Here is a 24,438-nt window from a genome sequence, read left to right as displayed (position 1 = left end):
CGCGCAGCACGTACGGGGGGGGGGCGGGGGATGTAGTCTCTGTGGTCCACTTGCGGGCCATGCCTTTGCTGCCTTCCCCATGCGGACCTGTGTCAGGCGCGGCGCCGTTGGTGTCAGTATCGCAGCGCGGAGCGGCTCTGGAGGATGCCACTCATAGCCGAAGGGGGCGGGTCACGTAATGGCGGAGCCGCGCCGGCCCGTCGCTCTACAGGGGAAGAACTTTTCCTCGGAACTTGCTCTCTGTCCACGGTGCCTCCGCCAATCAGGGTTCTGTATGAGGCTCAGCTCGGTCCAGACTGCCGGCTCGTGTGACGCATGTGATCACAGGGATCCAATGAGAGCAGAGCACAGTAAAGCGGCCTTAGTTGGCCGTAGGCCGCCATATTGGTTACGGGCAGGGTGTCACCGCCAGTCGCTTTAGTCGGCCGGGGACTTACGACGTGTATGGGAGAGGTCGCAGGCGTCGGAAGTAATTGCCAGGGCCCTTAGCAGCTTCTTACCCGCACCTAGCATGGTGGTTACATGATGGAGGAACAGTAACCCGGCTGTGTGGCCGTTGGGGCGGGGCGTTGTGGGGCATGGAGTGGAAGCAGGCGTTGCGGGGCCGGCTGGCCGCCTACACCGGCCGTGAGTGCGCGGGAAACATAGAGCGAGCGGGAAGGGGGGGTGCAGAGGCTGCGGGGTCCCACAGAGAGAGGGCGGCAGCGTCTCTGGCTCTGACTTAGGCTCGATCCTGCGCGGAGCTCAGGGGCTGTGCTGAGAGCCCGACCCTGCCCTGCCCTGGAACCAGCCGCTCCCAAGCTGTCTCTGTTCGGGCCCTCAGTGCCGCGAGCCCAGCGCCCTGTGCAGACGGGCGTCCTTGTGACAAACCACCGTGACTGTAGTCGGTGCCAGTCCCGCCCCGGTAGGCTGCCTCAATGGGGGGTAGGGGTAAAGCCTGAACAGGCCCTGGAGCCCGATCCCTGCAAATCGGGGGGAGGTCACACAGGCCTCGTCTAGGGTGTGGTATTAGCTAACACTTGCTACCTACCACATCTGAAGGTCTAGTGTAGCCCCACTGGAGCTCTCTGTGCCCATGAGGCCCCTCAGATGCCTCCAGGACTGCCAGACCCACACCTGGAGCTAGAGCTAAGGTCTCACACATACCGCATTTCACCTCTTGCGTTTAAAAAAGCCCTCTCGTCTTTGATGCATAAAACATTCCTGCTGAAAATGATGCAATCCATAGGATGTTTTACGTTGCATGTCAGTGACAGAGCGTGCCAGGGTGATGGGAAGGCAAATTCCAAGTCCAAGTGCTTTTGGGTCTGCACTGTATGCTTGTAATATTTTCTTTCCCTCCCCACCACAATATATTGTTAAAGTGTGTACAGTGAAATCGATACCATATCATTGAATGATGCAAGCTAAAGAAATGACTTTCAAAAAACACTTGGCCCCAAGTAGAAAGTAGCTTCAACTATTGCATGAATCCTAGGAACAACTTGCAGGCTTTTTACGGCCACAGAATCGGTTTTAGAACAATAGTGACAAACCTTTGTTTATATCAAGGACCTCAGCTTGGTTGGTATGTTTGATAGACAAGGAGATATGCCTATCTAATGTATTCAGGCACATATACTCAGCCCCTTGCTGTGGTATCTTAGTGCCTAATTTGTATATTTGCATACCTTTTGTATTAAGAATAAATTCAAATAAATGTGTAGTAATTTGTACTTTTATTTAGTTGTAACTGAATAAAATGTAGTGCTTTTTATTTCCAATTCACATGAGTGAGGACGTTGGTATTCTTACAGTTTTCTTCAAAGATCAGATTTTACCACTTTATTAGCAATTACTTGGACATATCCAGAGATAGTTTCTGACACTTTGAACTTTGCTTAAATACTACATGGGAATGGAGTGGAGCCCCCTTAGTTCTACACAAACTTTAATTAAAAAGAAATACATGTGTAATATACAGCAGTAATTTCTCTTCAATTAATGATATGAAGAGAAAGGGAGAAATAGTCCTAGCCCAAAAGACAAGTGGGGGTTGAAGCCAAGTTTTTCATGATAGTTAATCTATAATTTCTACAGATAGTAAATGCAAAAATTATAGATTAAATTAATATAAATATGGTTTAGCAACTGCTAAGCTTTCATTAGTCTTTAGTTAGATATGTGCAGAAAGTTATGCTAAATGCAAATGTTGAACATGCACTGTTCCTGTGAGGGGAAAAAACCACAAGAACCTTGACTTTCACATTATGATGAAACAAACAGGATCCTGAAACCCTAAGGAACTTGTGCATCTGCAGGGAAATTGGGCTCCAAGCCAGCCACACAGATTCTGGGTCATCTATAGTAGGAGCCTGCACCTACTTTGCCTCATCCAAAAGTAATGCTACTCTTGAGGAAGTCATGTTGCCACAGAGGCCTCCCTTGTGAATGCATGTTAAGATTCAGAGGTGACTTTGTGCTGTAGCAGAATTACATTTAAACAATTAGCACCAGAGAATTTGCTGCTCCCTGCCTTTGCCAGCCACAGCCCTGCCCTCCTCCACTCAAAGCTTTCTGACCACATGGTGTTAGCGGAGAGGGTCTTCTGCAAGCCTTTAGGGAGCAGACAAACATGATCTATGCCTGCTGTTTTCCAGGCATTTATACTTTTTACTTGATGCCCTCTGCGTATTATACAGATTATAGTGACACTGGTGGTTAAAAAATGCAATTATATAAAAGCAAAATGGATTTCCTTTAACTGAACACTTTGTTAAAATCAGTCTACCTGGGAGTAAAATGTAAGATATTCTGTTCTGTGTTAAGCAGCTAAAAAAAGTGAACAAGAGCTAAAGGATGAAGAAATGGAGTTGTTTACAAAATACTACATGGAATGGAAAGGAGGAAGAAAAAGCGTTAATACATCCTACATGAATATACCACGGTTTTATTACAGGGTAAGTGGTATATCGAGAGCTACTTAAACCTAAGAATATACCACTCAAAGCAGAAAATCTTTACCTATTTAATACTGGCATTTTAGTAGCAAAAGCTACCTTGGGTCAGAATTTGAGAGAGCTGTGTTGTGAGTGTTTTTCACTTCTAGTTGTGGATCTTATGAATCTTATACAGCTGCTGAGGAGGATCTTATTAACCCATGAAATAGTTTACTAATGCTGTAGCCAATTGGTTAATTGGGTTAGCCATTGAGCAACATAAAATATATATTTTCTCTCTTTTCAAAACTTGAAAGCCTACTTCCCATCTTTTCCAACCTTTACATGCAATTCATGACACTGGAATGCCAGTATCATGAAGTCCCTGCTTAGTTTCCTGAGCATTTGCAGAAGGCGTCGCACAATTAGTTTGACAATAGTTATACATTTGTCACAACAGTCTATTATGTGATTTTTTTTCCTCTAGACTTCCCAACCTTTCTTAGATGAATGATTGAGTGCTCCCTCCCTATGACAATATCATATCAAGCCCTATGATCTGGAAACCACCGTTGCTATTTTATTTTCTGCATTCCTGTCTCATTAGCCATAAATAAGATACTCATTTTGCCAAAAGGATGGGTCACTGATCTTGTAGACTAAGGGTAGAGTTGTTGCTTATATTATCCAAGAGAAGGAGTTGGTCAAGCACTTCACCTCTGTAAGAAAGAAACCAGTGGTCAGCCCAGAGCCATGTTTTTTTGACAGTAGCCCTTCGTATTATAGCATAGAATGCTCATTTCAGCCTTGCATTTGTGTTAGTTTTCTTAAAGCCCTTCATTATTTGAAAAAAAAAAAATCAGTCTCTTCAGTACAAAGTAGTAATTAATACTTTTTTTCCTACCGAAGGTAATAAACTTGAAAGCAGGGGGGGAAAAGTTACCAGAAAATGAAATAAGAATTATTAACCTTACAATAAAAATAGAATTCTCTGTCCTAGACCTTTAAGTAATCAGTAAAAACTATTTTGGTCTACTTTTTCACATATGACAGGTTTCAAAGTAGCCGCCTTGTTAGTCTGTATTCGCAAAAAGAAAAGGAGGACTTGTGGCCCCTTAGAGAGTAACAAATTTATTTGAGCATAAGCTTTCGTGAGCTATAGCTCACTTCATAGTATCTTCCTAATTATAGTATTGCTGGGGATTGAAGATGCTCTTACTGAAATATAGATTGCACTGACATCCCATACATCCTCAGGTCCTAGTAACATCCATGGCACACATCTGAGGCTACTGTTTGCAAAAGTACTTAATGAAGCAGCAATATGAAATTTACACATTGAAAATGCTTGTAAATTCACAGGAACTATGTTAAGGATTTTAGGTTATATTGTCCAGGATATTGTTCAGTGTCAGATGATTGGCAATAGTTGTACCATGCAAAAGATATGAAAAGGTATTTTTATGCATCAATCAAAGTTGGGCTATAAACCAAGAAGTAATAGGAGACAGTGACTTGAGACATTTTGCAGTTGTTTGTCTTTCATGAGATCAGAAACTAAGTGGTTTTGGCTAACTTGCAGTGGTTTTGGCTCCATAGCAAACATAATTCCAGTTCATATTACAAAGTTTATAATATCACTATGGAAATATTTAGGATGTATATAATACATATACAATAAAAACATACTCCTTTCTTCTGTCCTGTTTTTTTGGTAGATTGCATATTGTTACAGATTATACTGTAAACTCTTTGTAAGACAGAGACTTGTATACTGATGTGCTTGTAGAGCACCTAGCAAAACAGGATCCTGATTGGGGCTTAAGGAATGCAATACATTCAATAATTGTAATAATTGTAATATTTTTAGCTACCAGCTGAGGATGAAGTCTTACTGCAGAAATTAAGAGAAGAATCTAGAGCAGTCTTTCTACAGAGAAAAAGTAGAGAGCTGTTAGATAATGAAGAGCTTCAGGTAAGAAGGCACTAAGAATGTATCATTTCTTAATCTAACCATCAGAGTTAAGTTGGAGTGAAGTTCTGGAACAGCTTTCCAAGGGGAGCAGTGGGGGCAAGAAAACTAACTGGCTTCAAGACTGAGCTTGACAAATTTATGGAGGGGATGGTCTGATGAGACTGCCTACAATTGCATGTAGCTGGTCTGCGACTGCGAGCAGCAAATATCTCCAATGGCTGGTGATGGGACAGAAGATGGGGAGGGATCTGAGTTACTATAGAGAATTCTTTCCCAGTTGTCTGACTGCTGGGTCTTGCTCATGTGCTCAGGGTCTAACTGATCACTATATTTGGGGTCGGGAAAGAATTTTTCCCTGAGTCAAATTGGCAGAGACCCTAGGGGTTTTTTACCTTCCTCTGTAGCATGGGGCACAGGTCACTTGCAGGTTTAAACTAGTGTAAATGATGGATTCTCTGTAACTTTAAGTCTTTAAACCATGATTTGAGGATTTCAGTAACTCAGCCAGAGGTTATGGGTCTATTATAGGAGTGGGTGGGTAAGGTTCCAGTGGCACCAGCTGCTGGGGGGGCTGCAGATCACAGCTGCTCCGTCCGCCCCAGGACCACTGCCGGGGTCCACCAGAGCAGTGGCTGTCCCCGGGGCCTCTCCAGCAGCAGCTGGTGTGGCTGTCCCAAGGGCCACCTGAGCAGCTGGCCCTGGAGCTAGCTGCTTTGGCGGCCTTGGGGTCAACCACACTGGCCCCTGCAGAAGTCATGTAGGTCGTGGAAAGTCATGAAATCCGTGACTTCCGCGATCTTGACAGACAAAGAGCCCTAGATATGAGTAACCTGTCTGAGCATGTTAACATTTGTTATGTGATATTTCCCTAACCAAATCTAAATCTCCTTTAAGAATTTGTGGTTTCTGCTGGACAAACATCAGACACCACCTATGGTTGGGGAGGAAGCAATGATCAATTATGAGAGCTTCTTGAAAGTTGGTGAGAAAGCTGGACCCAAGTGCAAGTAAGGCTTCTTCATCTAGTGCGTGCTTATTAAAGTTAAACAGCTATTTAAGATCATAATACTATATGCTATGTAACTGTTTAAAGTTATTATAGGAAGTTTAATTAAGGGTGAGCAAATGGTATTATATAAGAAAATTGTCACTGGACTCTTCAATTTGCACCCCTCCAAAAAAGTTAATGTCAGATATGGTAGGATCCTTTTGATTGAGATGCCCCCGTTAGATCCTGTTTCATTTTAATTAAGGGAAGTTCTTCTAAACAGAAATGCCATTCTAATAGTAATACTACTGTCCAGGAAACTGCAGAGCTCACATGGTGCCTCTCCAGTGTCAGAGGCCTCTCTTATACACCCAGCATAGCAGCCCAGTTAGTTTGCTAGGTTTGGCAGGAGCAAACAAATAGGAACAGGTAGTAGTCAGGCAGTTCATACAGTTTCTTCATACATCATTCTAGTTAAAGGGACTTGGAAGCTGCTAAAAGGGTAAATAGATTTAACTAGAATTGAAGTACACAAAAGACCATTAAATCATCAGAAGGCATCTCCACTAAGCAGCAGTTAATGCTGTTCATTATTGAACTTAAATCTGAGCTGACCTAGTTCAGTGGTGCATAGTTTACTTTCTGTAAATAGAAAGAAGGGGTTTGATATTATAATGTGGGAAACTACTCTTTAAACCAATGAGGAAAATTGGACAGGGAGCAGTATCAGGACATTACATTTTATATTTTGTTTTTGTTGTAGAAAACCAGGCAGCTCTGAAAATTGTGGTTCATTTTCTGATCTCTTATATCCATTGTATGGCACTGTGCCTCTCTCTTAAAATCTCTTACTTTGCTTGTGCAATTCATTCATGTTACAGATTTTCTGAGGCACCTGGATAGCATGAGTGAGATTAAGATCTGGCCCAGTGTCTTCTATTATTTTTATCCACTTCCAGAAAAATAACATATCCTATCCTGTCATGAAATAATATTCAGAAGAATATTAGTTGTTTTATATACTGTAGCTGGATCAACCAGTCAACTGATATCATTATATTAGGTTTGAACAGTCTGAGGCATGGTCTACAGTAAAAACTTAGATCAACCTAGCTACGTCACTCAGGGATGTGCAAAATCCACACCCCTGAGTGACCTAGTTAAACTGACCTAACCCCTGGTGTAGACGGCACTAGGTTAATGGAAGAACTCATTCCATAGGTAGTGTCTAGATTGAAACTGTTGCATTTCAAGCTTTTAGTGTAGACAAGGATTAGTGTTGTCGTTCTTGTGTTTCATAGGCAGTTCTTTACAGCGAAAGTCTTTGCTAAATTACTCCACAATGATCCCTATGGAAGGATATCTATCATGCAGTTCTTCAATTATGTGATGAGAAAAGGTGAGTTGATATTTCTTCTGTGATATTAAATATTATTTTATTTTCAGGAGTATATAAGTTGTATTATATTCCTAGTGTATGGCCCTGTACCTGTTGAAGTCTAACAGGACATTTGCAGTTCTCTTCAACAGGAGCAATATCTGGCCCTTAGATTACAAATCCTGTTTTCCTGTTTCACCTTTTTTTCCTGAGTATTGTTTTATAGGAAAAAAGATTCAAACTCCTGAAATATCAATAGCAGGAAATATCAATAGCAGGTTCCTTATGGCTTTGAAATAAAGCTTTTGAAAGTCATTTGCCTTCCTGCTTACACACACCTTGCCTTCCTGCTAAGACTGTTCCAAGTTACTGTTGCAGATTTGACACCACACAAGGAAAAGTAGTGAATGCGTAACTATTTAAGATGCCTTATGCTTTTCTTTAAGCAACCAAGGGCTTGTACACATTACCACGTATGTCAGTATAACTTATGTCGCTCTGGGGTATGAATAAGCCACTGACCTAAGCACCAGCGTGGACAGAGATGTGTCAGCTTCTCTCGCCAATATAGCTACCACCTCTTGTGGAGGTGGTTTTGTGATGAGAGGTCTCTTGTTGGCATAGAGCGTCTTCACCATATGCGCTACAGTGGCACAGTTGCATCAGTGCAGCTGTGTTGCTGTAGCACTTCTAGTGTAGACCAGCCCTGAGTTCCACAACAAGCTTTTTTTTGTTAGTTTGGGATTTCTTCCATTACCCACTTCGGTGTAAGCAGGTTGTCTGTGTGGCACCCTCTTGTGAATAGATCAGTTCACACCTCTCGAAGCTATTGTGTCAAGCTATATTCTTCTCCAGGGAATGTTCTGATTAATCTGAAAACGTCTTATTAAGAAGAATGAACCCTTCACACCTCTGCACTCCTATGTTGCAGAAGATTGTGCAGAGCACCTTCCCCTTACATTAGCCCCCAGAGTGGAATCTGGAACTCCCCTCCACTCTGCCTTACTGCTTCCAGCTGGTAGATGTGCTCCTCACAGCCCATCGGGTACAACTTTCCTTTCTCCCCATACCTTCCCAGCCCTACTGAGAGCATGGAGGAGCCAGGAGGAGGGCAGAAGTGGTATTTGAATAGTAGTGAGGTGTTCCCAGAAAGCCTCCTCGTGCCCCTGAATCATACCTTCTTTACTAACACCACTTTCTCAAAAACCAGGAGAAATTCACTGCCCAAAAACTTCATTTACACAGAGTTAAGGATGACCTGCAGAAGCTTTTATCCTTTCAGAACATCAAATGCACATATACTTAAACCTCTGCAAACCAGGAAACACAGAGTTCAGGCACACACCATTCAGGCACACTGCAGTTGTAACTCTGCCCACTTTGAGCCATATCCCTATGACATGTCCCCTCCAGGGTGCTACCTGGAAGTGGGGTACAGCTGAGCCCTCTGTTCTACCAATCTGGGTTCCCTCTCACACTGTGATGTTGTGACAAGCTGCAAAGCCCTCCAAGCTTGCGCTCACACCAACATCCACTGACAGAGTCACACCCAGCTGCGTTCATGGATGCGCTGCCAGTCACTGCATGAACCAACAATAGATAGGCTCCAGCCAAAATACCCTCAGCTTCCCAGCCTAGGACCTGTATCTGTACCATCCTCCCCTGGTCAAAACTTGACCAGTATGAATTTATTACCCACTCCGTCCCTCCCTCAATGTGAAGAGGACGATGCACACGCCCTTGTTAACTGAGCTGAGATTTTTCACCAAACCCTTCACTCAAAAACACATTTTTAATTTTTTGGCACAGAATTCCCTCAGGAGTAATAAGTACATGCCGATAAATTAGAGAATACAATTCCATGGGACACAACACACCACATAAAATGGCACATTTACTTATTCATTCCTCATAGTTGTATGTGGGGCAACCTTGGCTGAAACATACTTACAGTATATCTCCAGTGACTCTTGTTAACTCTGGGTGGTAGGGTAAAGGTTGTGGGGGAGAGTTGGTGTATATCTTACAGTTGTAATTCCTAGTTTTCAGAGGATTAAGTATAGATGCATTTGACATTCTGAAAGGGTACAAGGCACTCTCAGTCAACTTTAACTCTGTGTTAACTAAGTATTTATTCTTTGCCCAAAAAAGGATCCTATATCATGATTCTAAATCCTTTTTTACAGTATGGCTTCACCAGACAAGAATAGGCCTCAGTTTATATGATGTGGCAGGACAGGGTTACCTCAGAGAATCGGTAAGTACTGCCCACTTGGTAAATTTAATGTACTTTACCTGGGGTAACTTAAATCAACAGAGAGGATAAAGGTGACTTGTACTTTAATGTTTCTCCATTAGAGTAAGATCCCAATAGTCCAGACATCTTGGGTGACACCAAAATAGTTTGGATAAAGAGGAGCTTATACAGAGTAATAGAGATTTAATGGCAAGAGAATTGCTAGTTTGGGAGACATACTGGTAGTTCCTTAGGGAGGTTTGAATACTAAGATTTCAGATAATTGATATTCTATTATATTTATTGATAAAGAGATGATGTAAAAGCTAAAGATGCTCTTCAGATTATTTTATCTTTACACATGTAGCAGTCTTAAAAAATCAAATCAAATCTGTGATCAAATATTAAGCAAAAAGAATATCCAGACCCCATAATTACCGGCATTCGGTAAAGATTTGGTTTACCACATATTCACATGTATTTCTCCCTACCCCCCATTTTACTAATGGACCAGTGCTAGTCATAATGCCAGGTGTGCATTTTACATGGTGCTCATCTTGAAGAAACAACCTCAAGTGTGCAGAAATGTGTGTTTCGTCATATGAGGGAGCAGTGTCTCAGCACCCTCTATTCTTCCTGTTGCTCCTGGTGTCTTTTAATTTTGACACCAAAAAAACTGCTCCTGTACTGTCACATGCTCTTCTCCTTTCACTTTTACTGGCAATGGTATAAGCCATCTGAATAGAGGTTTTAATTAGTCTCTAATTATTGAAAATACCATCTAATTTACCAGGTGCAGTAAATTTCTGAAATTTGTAGAGGAAGATATCATCATTGATCAAACTCAGGTTTAAAAATGGGAAGAAAGGGAGAGGTTTTAGGTAATTAAATAACTCAAGCAGTACAGTGATATTGCTGCAGGATATTTTCAACAAATAAAACTTGTAAATCAAAAGAATAATTTAAACATTTAATTTAAATTGAACAATGGCAATGTTTATAATCTCAGAGCATATTTTCTTTCCTTTTTAATTTTGCAGGATTTAGAAAATTATATTTTGGAACTTATCCCTACTTTGCCACAGTTGGATGGTTTAGAAAAATCATTTTACTCATTCTATGTCTGCACTGCGGTTAGAAAGTTCTTCTTCTTTTTAGACCCTCTCAGAACAGGTAAACTCATGTTTTCAAACTCTCAAACATATTTGGAAATGTTTTTACTTTTAAAATATTAATACTGAAATTGTTTCTATCTTCATAACATTGTACAAATATTTTCATAGGCTCCAATCCTGCAATCTGATCTGTGCGGACTGAACTCCACTGAAGACTACGGGGTTCTGCATGGGTTTAATGGTGTGTCTGCACAGATCAGATTGCAGGATCAGAGTCAGAACCGGTCCTAATGAAATACGACCTCAGTGTTGTACTCCAGACTACTTGCTTAGAAATTAAAAATAATATGTTGGGCCATATTGCTGCAAAGGTAAATGAACTAGGATTAGCTTTATATTAATCACTACTACAGTTAAGTGCAGCACAACAAATACCTCAGCTCTGATGGTATTCTGTCAAGTAATTCTTCTCATAAAACACAAGCCAGAGATCTTACTGTCAGCCTGATATACCTCTCCTTGGTTGGATTTTTGAGTATCTCTGGCCTAGTCTACACTAGAAAAGGTTTGTGGTATAGCTATACCAGCAAACCCTCCTAGTGTAGACAGAGTTTACACGATCAAAAGAGTGCTTTTGCTGGTATAAGCTTATACTAGTTCACTGAATAAAATAAGCTGTTTTGGCAAAACCACTCTTTTGCCACTATAACTACGCCTACATTAGGCCTTTTGCCAGTATAAAAAATGTTGTATTCAAGAAAAAAATCACACCCAACCAATGTTACTATCCTGTTAAAAGTTTTCAGTATAGACCTGGCATATAACTTTCACAAATGGACGAACACTAGTTGTTTATATTTCACTTATGACTCTGTAATAAACACTCATAATTTTGATCCTAATTTCCTGTCTTTAAAATTGTGTAATTCCATAATGATTTCTTTTTGAACTGAGACACAGTTTACAAATGTCAGGCTTTGTTTTATGCTGTCACTGTAACAGCTAATTTGTATTTTTTTTAAAAATGACTTGTGTTTGGTCCTTAAATTTAACGTTTTAACTTGTGTCTGTGTGATAAGCTTTTTTATTGATTCTCTTTTTGAGGGGTTAGGAAGCATAATTAATAAAACGTTTGCATTGTTTTTCTTGTTAATCTTTAGGACCCAATCCTGGTAACCTTATTCACTCAGTACCCACTAAAGTTAATGGAACCTCTCAAGTGAGTAAGGCCAGGTTGATGATGTGTAACTAGGTGATCGTGTTACAGATTTTTTTTTTTTTCTTTTCCTGCAGGCAAGATAAAGATACAAGATATTTTAGCTTGCAGCTTTCTGGATGACTTATTGGAGGTAAAAATCTCTTGACATGTTTTGTTATTTCACTTTGCACTTCCTGAATTCTAACTGTACGCTTCCTTTTCATTTAGTTAAGGGATGAAGAACTTTCTAAAGAAAGTCAAGAAACAAATTGGTTTTCTGCTCCATCTGCATTGAGGGTTTATGGTAAGTTCCTACATGCACAGTCATTTGTATTCACTGTCTTGCATAATTTAGTCAGAGACTCAGTATTACCTTTCCTCTGTGTCCCCATATCTGTGTAAAACCCTTAATAATAATAATCTTCCTCTCCTGCTTCCTCCACTCTTCACTACATCCCTTCACCTTCTGCATCATGTTCATGCTTTTGGTCCTCAAATTCACTATCCCTTACATCTCTCTTCATGCTCCTTAGACTCTTCCCTACCTTCTGTCCTAACTGCTGCCTGTGTCTCTTCCCATTCTTATCTGTGCATCTCTTCTTTACCCCAGAAACAACCTCCTCCTTGTGTGCCAATCACCTATCATTCCTTCTTTAAAACCACTTTTGCCACTAAACTTTCTTACATTGTTACTCTTCATTTCTGTACTGAGGCTTGTTCTATTCCATGTACCATCTTCATCTGACTTATGCTGTTAGTGTCTTGGGGCCAGGACCTTCTCTTTCTACATTCTTTATATGCTTAGGGTGCACTATAAATAGTCTTACAGAGTTAGAACATTGTAATTTAATAACTTTACTTATACATTTAATCCAAAAAAATGTGAAATATATTAAATGAACTTGACACTCCTGTGTGTTGTCACATTAAAATTTAGCTCTTCTGTGATGTAGGGAGATTTTATTGTATTTTCAGTCTATTTTTTTTCTTCCTAGGCCAGTATTTAAATCTTGACAAAGATCACAATGGTATGCTCAGCAAAGAGGAACTATCCCGCTATGGAACAGGGACTCTTACCAATGTATTTTTAGATCGTGTCTTCCAAGAATGTCTGACTTATGATGGAGAAATGGTAATCATGTCTCTCTAGCTTGCACTCTGATGTACACGTTCTGTTCTAAAACTATGATAGATATATTAGCATAAGCATTATCTTTAAAACAAAGAACAGATTAAAGTAATATTACTATTTTATTTAGTACCTGCTTCTGCAAATAGAACAGAGCAGAAGCTTAGAAAATATAATTATCTGATTATTACCAAAAAGCATAATGTGTTAATTCCAGTATATTTTGGTTAAAGGAGATGAGGTACCATTGTAACAAACCAAGATAATCCAGTATAAATTTTCCTCTCCAATAACTGAAGGAAGTAATGCTAACTAAATGTGGAGAAGCAGGAATGTTTCTGGAATGATTTTGGCTCTTTCTCTTTAAACAAAGAAGGAAATCCAAATGGCAAGTAACTGAACAATGTTCATTAGAGAGCTGACCCAGCAGCTAGTTAAATAATAAACCTCATTGTGAAGTTAATGTGAGACCGAAGACTGTGGTGGTTTTGCTGTGTGCCTCCTACAGCTATGAGAGTGAATAGTGAGGAACCTATAAACTAAAGACTTAGGATGGACAAAGACAATCAGTGAAAACGTATGTGTATATTGTTTATCGTGAAACACTTCATTTATAGTGTATCACGGTTCATTGTGTTTATGTTGAGATGGTTTATAAAATGCAAATTTAGTTAATTGTGAATTCACCCTAGCAGTCTGTGTTCTGGGGCTCCAATTTTAAGCTAATGTGGATAGAGTTGTGATGAATGCATAGAAATACAGTGTATATGTAACATATGTAGGTAGCTATAATTAATTGTTGCATTGTGATCAAGAAACCAAAGCAGTGGCACTAACAGAAAAAAGAGAAAGTATGATCCAAATTTTACTATATTTAATGTCTCAATCTAAGGTATGTTTGGTCCTATAAGTCCTGCAGCATTAGTTACCCTGTTCTGGGAGTCCTGTGTTTTAAGTCCATTGGTCATGTGGCCCACTCTCAGCCAATGGCAAGCCTATCAATATTTTAGTACTATAAACTATTAACTAGAAGTGGAGGAAATTTTTGGAAACTATCTTGTCATATCGTTCCCATCTCAGCCAACTGGACTATGCTTGGCAATCTAAGGATGTAATAAACAATTATTGTTTAAAAGTAGATAGCCTGTTTCATTTGGATTTCTGGACAGATTCCTTAGTTTACAAATAAAATGTCAGTGAAAAAGTATGGGTATGCTGCCTCAGTAAATCATAGAAACAAACTCCTCCATTCACTTCAGTGGCAGCAACCATTTTCCATTTCATGTTGTCGTCTTCCAAAAAAACCTAACTCCAACCCTGCAGTGAAATAGCCACCAATTACAATGTTCCTGCTTGCAAAATCAATTTAAAAAGATGACTGTAATAATCATGATTATATTTGCTTTTAGGACTATAAGACCTACCTGGACTTTGTGCTTGCATTAGAAAACAGAAAGGAACCTGCAGCTCTACAATATATTTTCAAACTGCTTGATATAGAGAACAAAGGATACCTGAATGTTTTTTCCCTGAATTATTTCTTTAGGGTAAGTCTCTGTATGTGTGTTGTTATAGTCTCTGTGCTTCTACTTCCAGATCTGCAGGGGATCACTTTAAATTACCTATGCCCACTATGAGGTTTTTGTCAACTTGAAAAAAGATTTAAAATGTTAAAACCCCACATTCTAAAACTTGGAAAGAATTGAAAAGGCATTTTCAACATCTTTCCTTCATTAGAAACTAAACTGCTTTGATTTAATATAAATCAATAGAAAATAATTTTGGTCTTCCAATAGTTGAAATTGCCGTATAATGAAGACATACTTACAAAGTAAAAAAATAAAGACAACTGTATGGGATGGTCTTAATTTCTTAATACACAGAGTTTCAGTGCCTCAGAGGATTCAAAATTCATTATAAGTAATAGAAAATGCAAAGGTGATTCTGTGCAGTCACTTAAGGGATTTTATATTTAATGTGCAGATCACAGAATCATAGGACTGGAAAGGACCTCGAGAGGTCATCTAGTCCAGTCCCCTGCACTCATGGCAGGACTAAGTATTATCTAGACCATCCCTGACAGGTGTTTGTCTAACTTGATTTTAAAAATCTCCAGTGATGGAGATTCCACAACCTCTCTAGGCAATTTATTCCAGTGCTTAACCGCCCTGACAATTAGGAAGTTTTTCCTAATATCCAACCTAAACTTCCCTTTCTGCAATTTAAGCCCATTTCTTCTTATCCTATCCTCAGAGGTTAAGGAGAATAATTTTTCTCCCTCCTCCTTGTAACAACCTTTTATGTACTTGAAAACTGTTATCATGTCCCCCCTCAGTCTTCTCTTCTCCAGACTAAACAAACCCAATTTTTTCAATCTTCCCTCCCTGATCATGTTTTCTAGACCTTTAATCATTTTTGGCACCTTAGAGACTTAACAAATTTATTAGAGCATAAGCTTTCGTGACTACAGCTCACTTCATCGGATGCATTCGATGAAGTGAGCTGTAGCTCACGAAAGCTTATGCTCTAATAAATTTGTTAGTCTCTAAGGTGCCACAAGTACTCCTTTTCTTTTTGCGAATACAGACTAACACGGCTGCTACTCTGAAATTAATCATTTTTGTTACTCTTACCTGGATTTGCTCCAATTTGTCCACATCTTTCCTGAAATGTGGCGCCCAGAACTGGACACAATACTCCAGTTGAGGCCTAATCAGCGCGGAGTAGAGCAGAAGAATTACTTCTCATGTCTTGCTTACAATACTCCTGCTAATACATCCCAGGACAATGTTTGCTTTTTTTGCAACAGCGTTACGCTGTTGACTCATATTTAGCTATGACCCCCACATCCCTTTCTGTAGTACTCCTTCCTAGGCAGTCATTTCCCATTTTGTATGTGTGCAACTGATTGTTCCTTCCTAAGTGGAGTACTCTGCATTTGTTCTTATTGAATTTCATCCTGTTTACTTTGGACCATTTCTCCAGTTTGTCCAGATCATTTGGAATTTTAATTCTATCCTCCAAAGCACTTGCAACCCCTCCCAGCTTGGTATCATCCTCAAACTTTATAAGTGTACTCTCTATGCCATTATCAAAATCATTGAAGATATTGAACAGAACTGGAGCCAGAACCAATCCCTGTGGGACCCCACTCATTATGCCTTTGCAGTGAACCACTGATCAATACTCTCTGGGAACAATTTTCCAACCAGTTATGCACCCACCTTATAGTAGCTCCATCTAGGTTGTATTTTCCTAGTTTGTTTATGAGAAGGTCATGCGAGACAGTAGCAAAAGCCTTACAAAGTCAAGATATACCACATCTACTGCTTCCTCCCTGTCCACAAGGCTTGTTACCTGTCAAAGAAAGCTATTAGGAGGGCACAAAAATGATTAGGAGGCTGGGGCACATGACTTACGAGGAGAGGCTGAGGGAACTGGGCTTGTGTAGTCTGCAGAAGAGAAGAGTGAGGGGGGATTTGATAGCAGCCTTCAACTACCTGAAGTAGGGTTCCAAAGAGGATGGAGCTCAGCTGTTCTCAGTGGTGGCAGATGACAGAACAAGGAGCAGTGGTCTCCAGTTGCAGCGTGGGAGGTCTAGGTTGGATATTAGGAAAAACTTTTTCACTAGAAGGGTGGTTAAGCACTGGAATGGGTTACCTAGGGAGGTGGTGGAATCTCCATTCTTAGAGGTTTTTAAGGCTTGGTTTGACAAAGCCCTGGCTGGGATGATTTAGTTGGTATTGGTCCTGCTTTGAGCAGGGGGTTGGACTAGATGACCTTCTGAGGTCTCTTCCAACCCTAATATTCTATGATTCTATGATTAGGTTGGCTTGACACAATTTGTTCTTGACAAATCCATGCTGACTCTTACTTAACACTTTATTATCTTCTGGGTATTTGCAAATTGATTGATTGCTTAACAATTTGCTCCATTATCTTTCAGGGTACTGAAGTTAAGATGACTGGTCTGTAATTCCCCAGGTTGTCCTTATTTTCCTTTTTATAGATTGGCAATATATTTGCCCTTCTAAAGTCCTCTGGAATCCCTCCAGTCTTCCATGACTTTTCAAAGATAATTGCTAATGGCTCAGGTATCTCCTCAGTCAGTTGCGTGAGTATTCTAGGATGTATTTCATCAGGCCCTGGTGACTTGAAGACATCTAACTTGTCTAAGTAATTTTTAACTTGTTCTTTCCCTATATTAGCCTCTGATCCTACCTCATTTTCACTGTCATTAACTATGTTAGTCATCCAATCGCTGCTAACCTTTGTGATGAAAACTAAAACAAAAAAGTCATTTAGCACTTCTGCCTTTTCCACATTTTCTGTTACTGTTTTTCCCCCTCATTGAGTAATGGGACTACCTTGTCCTTGGTCTTCTCTTGCTTCTAATGTATTTGAAGAATGTTTTCTTGTTACCCTTTATGTCTCTAGCTAGTTTAATTTCATTTTGTGCCTTGGTCTTTCTAATTTTGTCCCTACATACCTGTATTATTTGTTTATATTCATCCTTTGTAATTTGACCTCGTTTCCACTTTATATAGGACTCTTCTTTGAGTTAGATCCTTGAATATGGCTTAGTTAAGCCATCGTGGTCTCTTGCCATACTTCCTATCTTTCCTACGCAGTGGGATAGTTTGCTCTTGTGCCCTTAATAATGTGGCTTTGAAAAACTGCCAACTCTCTTGAACTGTTTTTCCCCTTAAACTTGCTTCCCAGGGGAACTTACCTATAAAGTCGCTGTTTTCCCTCCTACCATTCCTTAGAATCATGAACTCTAGCATTTTATGATCACTTTCACTTAGGCTGCCTTTCACTTCCAAATTCTCTACCAGTTCTTCCCTATTTGTCAAAATCAAATCTAGAACAGCCTCTCCCTTAGTAGCTTTCTCCACCTTTTGAAATAAAAAATTGTCTCCAATATATTCCAAGAACTTGTTGGATAGTCTTTGCCCTGCTGTATTATTTTCCCAATAGATGCCTGGGTAGTTGAAGTCCCCCATCACTAAGGATATGTTTTAGTCACAGGTATTTTTGGTAAAAATTATGGACAGGTCACGGGCAGTAAACAAAAATTCACGGCCCATGACCTGTCCATGACTTTTACTAAAAATACCCCTAACTAAAACTGAGGGGGAGGAGTCGGGGGGTGCCACAGGTGCTGGGAAAGGGGGCGCAGCCTGGGGAAGCACTGCGGGGGTGGTGCCTAGCTGTCAGCAGAGGCAGCATATGGAGCAAGGAAGGAACCCCTGCCCCAAATTCCTGCTACTGGGAGGCAGGGGGCCCCAAGACTTCCCCAGCAGCAGCCAGTGTGACTGACCTGGGGGTGCCTGAGCTGCTCAGGTGGCTCCTGGGCCAGCTGTACAGGGCTGCTGCAGAAATCACAGAATCCATGATTTCCGTGACCTCCATGACAAAATGGAGCCTTACCCTTCACCACCAAGTCATGTGCTTTGGATGATTTTGTTAGTTGTTTTAAAAAACGCTCCTCCACTTCTTCTTCTTAGTTAGGTGGTCTGTAGTAGACCCCTACCATGACATCACCCTTGTTTTTTACCCCCTTTTATCCTTATCCGGAGACTTTCAACAAGTCTCAGAGTAGCAGCCATGTTAGTCTGTATTCGCAAAAAGAAAAGGAGTACTTGTGGCACCTTAGAGACTGACAAATTTATTTGAGCATAAGCTTTCGTGAGCTACAGCTCACTCAACAAGCCTGTCTCCTATTTCCATCTCAACCTCAGTCCAAGCATATACATTTTTAATATATAAGGCAACACCTCCTCCCTTTATTCCCCTGCCTGTCCTTCCTGAGCAAGCTGTACTCTTCTATACCAATATTCCAGTGATGTTTATTATCCCACAAAGTCTCTGTGATGCCAACTGACAGACCTGTGTTTATTAACTTGCATTTTCAAGCATTTCATTTATTAACTAGCATTTCAAGATTGCATACTAATAACTCATTGCACTTGCTTAGGCTCTGTGAATCATAAATATTTTTCTCAATATTTAGCTGTGAGGAAGGTTCCCATAGTTAAGCTTCCATTAAAAAAAAAGTCATTAAAATTACTCTAATTCCAAATTTACTTTTCTGTAACTTTATCTCCCTTTGGCTTGCAATTCTCCCTTCAATCTTTCCACATGGTTGAATCTCCTTGAAAATTTATGCAGTGCCTATATTTGCAGAAAATAGACTGTAAGTAAGAAAAGTTATCCATTATTTTTGGTGTTGATAGCTTGGGGCTCAATCGTGGCTTTGATTGATGTTAAAGGGAATTATTTGCCTGATCCTGTTCTCAGGCATAAGATCCTTCTTCAGCAACAATTGTGTCAGATAACAAAAAATATTTGTGATTCTAACTTTATCTGCACATGGTATTTTGTACCAAGATTCTAAAATCAACTGCATTTCATTGTACTCAAGCCTACACTAACCAAATCAAGAACAAGTACATATTCATTCAGTTCATTAAGCATTCAGATATAGCTCATAAAGTCTTATTTATAGTCTTATGCCCTTTGCTGTTGTTCAATAATAAATCTTCTGTCTATTAAACAAAAACCCTTTACTGATAGTGACTTCAGTTATATCATTCTGGAAAAGCATGATCTTTCAACAGAAGTCTTCCAAATAAACACTGGAACAGTTTCAAAGCTTTTTCAGTAAGTGCGGTGCGGGTACAGAATCCAGCCTGAGCTGTATTCTGTACAGAGCGTGAAACAGGTTTGCTTCAGTATTGGCTTGTTGCTGGTGGTTCAGATGGTGCCATAGAATTGTAATAAAAGAATTTGGTGACAGTTTTGACAGAAAACTACTTGTAGTAGTTCTTAAATTACATAAAGCATGATTGTCAATTTCAGAAGGTAAATCTGCATGAATTGGCATTCTTTGCTAGTCCGTGCATCATCTTCTCTGTCCTCACTGTCTGATCCAATGCTTATTGAAATCAGTGGAAAGACTCTCCTTGACTTCAGGGGACATTTGATGAGGCCCTTAAGTTGGACTCCCTCAACCTATTGGTGCCATGTGTTTTGTGTTGCTAACTGTTGGGTAGGTAATCACCATGTTGTATGGCTTCATTTAGTTAACTTACTAAATTTGTTAGTGCGTTGTACAAAGATTCTGACTTTCCCTTCCCGTCTTGTGGTTTAGTTTAGCTACTGCTGTGCATTATTTTAATCAATCAGAATCCAGGTTCCATCTTTCAAAGTAGCTTGCTATAGAAAATAGGTACAGAACTCTGTCACAGACATTGATCGGTCCTTCATCTTCTGATTAGTTTTTTCCCCTCTACTGTACAATTTACATAGATCCACTCCAATGTTTGGACAAAATTATGTAGTGAATGAAACATGTTCTGTGCCTCAGTTCAGATCTCCCCTATGGCAAGGAATCACTGTCTTTATTCACTGAGTTTCTAAATTTAATAGGTATAGTGCTATCTCAAATTTTGTCTAATAAAAAATCTAGAGAATAAAAACCTGTGTTTTGCTTCAAATTGGCTGTGCTAGGGTGTAGTTCCATGTGATGTTAGGTTCAAATACATTTTACACTGCAAAATTGCTTTTTGTTCAGATTATTCATTTCTTTAATCTGCAAGGTTTCATTCAGTTAATACAGAACCGGTTATAGTTTTTGATGTGGAAGCTAACATGTAAATCAGCATAATAGTTTATGTAACACCCTTTGTTCCAAAACACTTTACAAACTATATAATCTTTGTACAGTACCACTATAATGCAGTCACCTCTGTAATGAAGGGTGGCAGGCAATTGGGGTACATCTAGTATTCAGAAATTCTACATAAATACAACACATTTTTATTAGGTTGTGTGGTCATCTGCACTCTTTCTCCATACAGGTCACTCCCTGCTTTTGCAATAATGTCAATAATGCCCTTCAGTTGTCGGTATCAGACTTTGAATTGGTCTTTCTTATCCACAGCAGTAAATCTATTGTCTTACGTTTATCAAAGTGGGCTACAGAGAAAAATATTAAGGCCTGTTCTACACTAAGAGTTAAGTCAGCGTGACTATGTTTTTCAGGAAAAATCCACACCCCTGAGTGGCATAGTTAAGCAAAACTGAGCCCCAATGTAGACAATGCTAAGTCAATGGAAGAATTCTTCTGTTGACTTAGCTACTTCCTCTTGGGAAGATGGTTCATCTATGCCAAAGGGAGAACTCTTGCTGTCAGCATAGATAGTGTCCATACTGAAGCACTACAGCAGCCCAGCTGCAGGGGTGCAGCTCTAGCATTTCAAATGTGGACATGTCCTAAGTGTGCTCTTACCAGGTCACTAGCAGTGTGGCCTTTGTGCAGGACCAAATTAAGGCAATCTGGGGCTGTCAGGATTGGGGCCCCTGTGATCCTGTCTCAGCCATGTCCCTCATTTACGTGGTAGGTGCTTTCATAGCTAAGCTGAATGGGGCACTTCACACTTTTAGGCTAACTGCAGACTAGCCGGGCCTCAGTTACACTTGGGTCACATTTTCAAGGTTTTTATTGCATCTGTGAGGGTTAGAAACTTTTTTTTTAATGAAAGATAAGATTGAGCTCATCATGTCACTCCAGACGCTGAGGGCCCAGGCGTATAGTGTATGTTTACACTGGATCAGGGAGCATTGTCTTGGTGAACAAACTTGCACTAGCATGCTAAAAATAGCAGTGTGGCTGTTGCGGCACAGGCTACCAACCCAGGGTTGGGTGGGCTGCTACTTGTTGAATGGCTAGCCTATGCTGCCACCTGTGCTGCAATGGCCACAATACTATTTGTACCACACTAGCTCAGACAGAGCTAGCATATGTCTATTTATCCAGTTGCATTTCTTCTGCTGTGCACGCTTCCAGTCGCAGTGTAGACATACCCATAATGATTGACCTTCATCTAATCCTGCCTTTGTGGATGATTGAATTCCAGTTGCTTTCATCATTTGGATTGCTCACTCTAGTCATGGAAGGAAGGATGGATTGCAGCCACTCCGGTTCACATCTCTTTCTTTAAATATGTCGTGTAGCTGTAGCTGTGTCGGTCCCCGGATATTAGAGAGTAAAGGTGGGTGAAGTAATATCTTTTATCGGACCAACTTCTGTTGGAGAGACAGACAAGCTTTTGACCTGAAGAAGAGCGCTGTGTGGTTTGAAAGCTTGTCTCTCACCAATAGAAGTTGGTCCAATAAAAGATCTCACCCACCTGGTCTCTTTTAGACAATTAAATATATTTTTTAAATCTAGTACTGAGCAGCTGTAGAACACTAAATTATCAGTTTTGTTTCTTAGGTTTCTACTGCTCTGAAACTGAGCTTTTCTTTTCCTATAGGCTATTCAGGAACAAATGAAAATCCATGGACAAGAACCAGTTTCTTTTCAAGATGTAAAGGTTAGCTTTCTCTAAATTTAGAGAGTAAAGCATGTGCATAACTGGAATTTTTGAATTAAACTGATTTGAAATTTTACTTGCACAGTATTGTATCCACTGGGTATTTGTGGGGTGTTAAATCATTTTTTTACAGCATGGCAAAGTTAACTCATTAGTAATGTTACTTTGGAAATTCCCCTTCATTCTGGATTGTAATTATGCTGAAAGCAAAGTTTTTAGTACTCAACTTCTCTTAGATTTTTCTGATGCAAGTACCTAAAATAAGCACAAATGGAGCCTCGCCTTTGGTTTTAGATGCTTGACAATAATTGGAAGTTTATCTTGCTCATAAAGAAATCAAATAGCTCTACCTTGAGAACTGTCAGTAACTAAAAGCATACTTCATCTTATTGATACCATTCTAACATATTAGGTAGCAGTTCCTATTTAGTTTCAGAAGTCTTGATATACTGCAAGTGACTCATGTTTAATGAAGAGAAAATTCCATAACATTAGGTAGGGATTTACCTGATTTCTTTGCGTTGTGTTGTTTTTTAAAGAGGCAGGGCTTCATGCTACCTTTCTGAGCCCACCATACTTCCTCTCTGGCTGAATAAGACCTCTACTAGAGGGGCAGCGTACTCAGCTACCAGCTCTGTACTTAAGATGCAATCTTATTTTAGATCAAAGCTTCATGAGTAGGGGGCATAGACTGCCCAAATGATCATTCTGTACAAGCTGTGGATAAAGTAATCACTATTGTTTTTAAATGTGCCTTTTAATTCTATGGTTTTCCTTTCTTAGGATGAAATCTTTGATATGGTGAAGCCTAAAGATCCGTACAAGATCTCCCTTCAAGACTTAATCAACAGTAGCCAAGGAGACACTGTTACTAGCATTCTAATTGATCTGAATGGCTTCTGGACCTATGAGAACAGAGAGGTTCTTGTAGCAAGTGATAATGACAATACAACAGATATTGATGATACATAACAGGAATACACTATTTATGGAGATGTGCCTAAATGTGCACAAACTCTGAAGCTGCAGGCCTATTCATTATCCAGATCAGACATTTCCATCTTCCCCCAGATGGGTGGTATTAAAACTTTGTATAGAGATTGACAAATGGTGAAGCCAAAATAGCTACAGTGCTATTTAAGAGGCAGTGGTTTGATCTTAGTAAGATGGAGAGATTGTTTTGGAATCTTTCTTCAAACTACAGTAGCAAGTAACAGTTCTCTCAACATTTTGTTTCATTAAACCTGTAGAATATTAAGGATGGGATTTCCAAAAATGCTCAATGTTAGTCTGTCTCTGCTACTGCTGAAGCCAGTAGGAATCTTGGGATTGGTCTAACTCTGCTGTCACAGTTTTTAAACCTGTCACATGTAGTGTTCACTAGCAACTAAGTGTTAAGAAGAAAAAAAAAAATCTTATGTTATGTATGCAATATGGAGTTTCCTCCCCCGTGCCCCATATTATTCAACTATAGATGAAGGTTTTGTATAAATAAAAATTTAAATTTTTATTTTAGTAGGAGGGAGAATAAGCAATTAAACACACACTAGTATCTGTGGTAGACATACACAGCACTGAATGGCATAAGTGAACGGTGTCTTGTCAATATGAGAAAGTTGCACTAGTTTAACTTGAATGTTTCAAAACAATATTAGTGTACCTACAGAGGGGTTTACAGCAATTTAAAGAGTGGTCTATTGTTGCTTAGCTTAACTTAAATAAATTCTGAATAGAATTAAGTGCAAGTATTTACAGCAGGGTTTTCCCTGGTTTAATTAAATCATAGCACTAGTCAAACTAGAACAGTTTTTATAAAACACAAGGCTTTACTTTCATTCCTATATATTACCTCAGAAGGCCGAGCTGAGTACAGAGATGCTTTCACCATCATTGCCCTATCGCTATAGACATAACTCCTTCCAAAATGTGGTGATTTAAGCTAAAATGACTTAATGCTGCCCTTGGATTGATACATATTTATCTCTAAGTAGTACTAAGCCTCCCAAGTCAGATGATGAAATGTATAACATCCCAATTACACATGGGTGCAGAGTTCGGCTCAAGGTGCACTTTGTGGTTTGAGGGAAGTGAGACACCCTTGGAGTTTGTGTCTAAACA

General features: G+C 39.8%; 2 protein-coding genes across 8 annotated transcripts in view; one reads left to right on the top strand and one right to left on the bottom strand.

Annotated features, from left to right (window-relative positions):
• Nucleotides 1–246, bottom strand: part of LOC119857647 (protein only RNase P catalytic subunit) — an 89,119-nt gene extending 88,873 nt beyond the window's left edge. Inside the window, exon 1 of one of the 2 annotated variants that reach the window (XM_043516596.1) lies at nt 88–246. Coding sequence is in view for 1 of the 2 variants with exons in the window: in XM_043516597.1 (XP_043372532.1) it covers nt 21–81 (61 nt within the window). In the remaining variant the exon portion in view is untranslated. Of the gene's footprint in view, nt 1–20 lie in introns of both variants that reach the window. The other variant, XM_043516597.1, reaches the window with a different exon arrangement.
• On the top strand, nt 31–23,721 carry PPP2R3C (protein phosphatase 2 regulatory subunit B''gamma). 6 transcript variants are annotated; one of them, XM_043516601.1, is made up of 13 exons: nt 31–166; nt 2,812–2,939; nt 4,789–4,893; nt 5,788–5,900; nt 7,183–7,280; nt 9,446–9,516; nt 10,536–10,668; nt 11,904–11,959; nt 12,037–12,112; nt 12,804–12,940; nt 14,347–14,484; nt 22,261–22,320; nt 23,104–23,721. In XM_043516601.1, the coding sequence occupies exons 1-13, from the start codon at nt 145–147 to the stop codon at nt 23,290–23,292; spliced, it is 1,326 nt and encodes a 441-aa protein (XP_043372536.1). In that variant the 5' UTR covers nt 31–144; the 3' UTR covers nt 23,293–23,721. The 6 variants fall into 6 exon arrangements, with proteins under 6 accessions (XP_043372536.1, XP_043372537.1, XP_043372535.1 ...); XM_043516602.1 differs by having other exon boundaries at nt 81–210; nt 2,809–2,939; XM_043516600.1 differs by lacking the exon at nt 31–166 and adding an exon at nt 341–469.
• Nucleotides 23,722–24,438: the final 717 nt, after the last annotated feature.

This window comes from Dermochelys coriacea, chromosome 6 (genome assembly GCF_009764565.3).
Source record: "Dermochelys coriacea isolate rDerCor1 chromosome 6, rDerCor1.pri.v4, whole genome shotgun sequence".
In the NCBI taxonomy this organism is placed as follows: domain Eukaryota; kingdom Metazoa; phylum Chordata; order Testudines; family Dermochelyidae; genus Dermochelys; species Dermochelys coriacea.
Note: the sequence above shows the minus strand (reverse complement) of the source record. Positions and strands in the feature narration are given on the sequence as shown.

Coding starts and splice junctions, on each gene's coding strand:
- PPP2R3C (XM_038406864.2), top strand. CDS start 579: ATGGAGTGGAAGCAGGCGTTGCGGGGCCGGCTGGCCGCCTACACCGGC. Junction 2,940..4,788: donor TACCACGGTTTTATTACAGG/GTAAGTGGTATA, acceptor TAATATTTTTAG/CTACCAGCTGAGGATGAAGT. Junction 11,960..12,036: donor TTCTGGATGACTTATTGGAG/GTAAAAATCTCT, acceptor CTTTTCATTTAG/TTAAGGGATGAAGAACTTTC.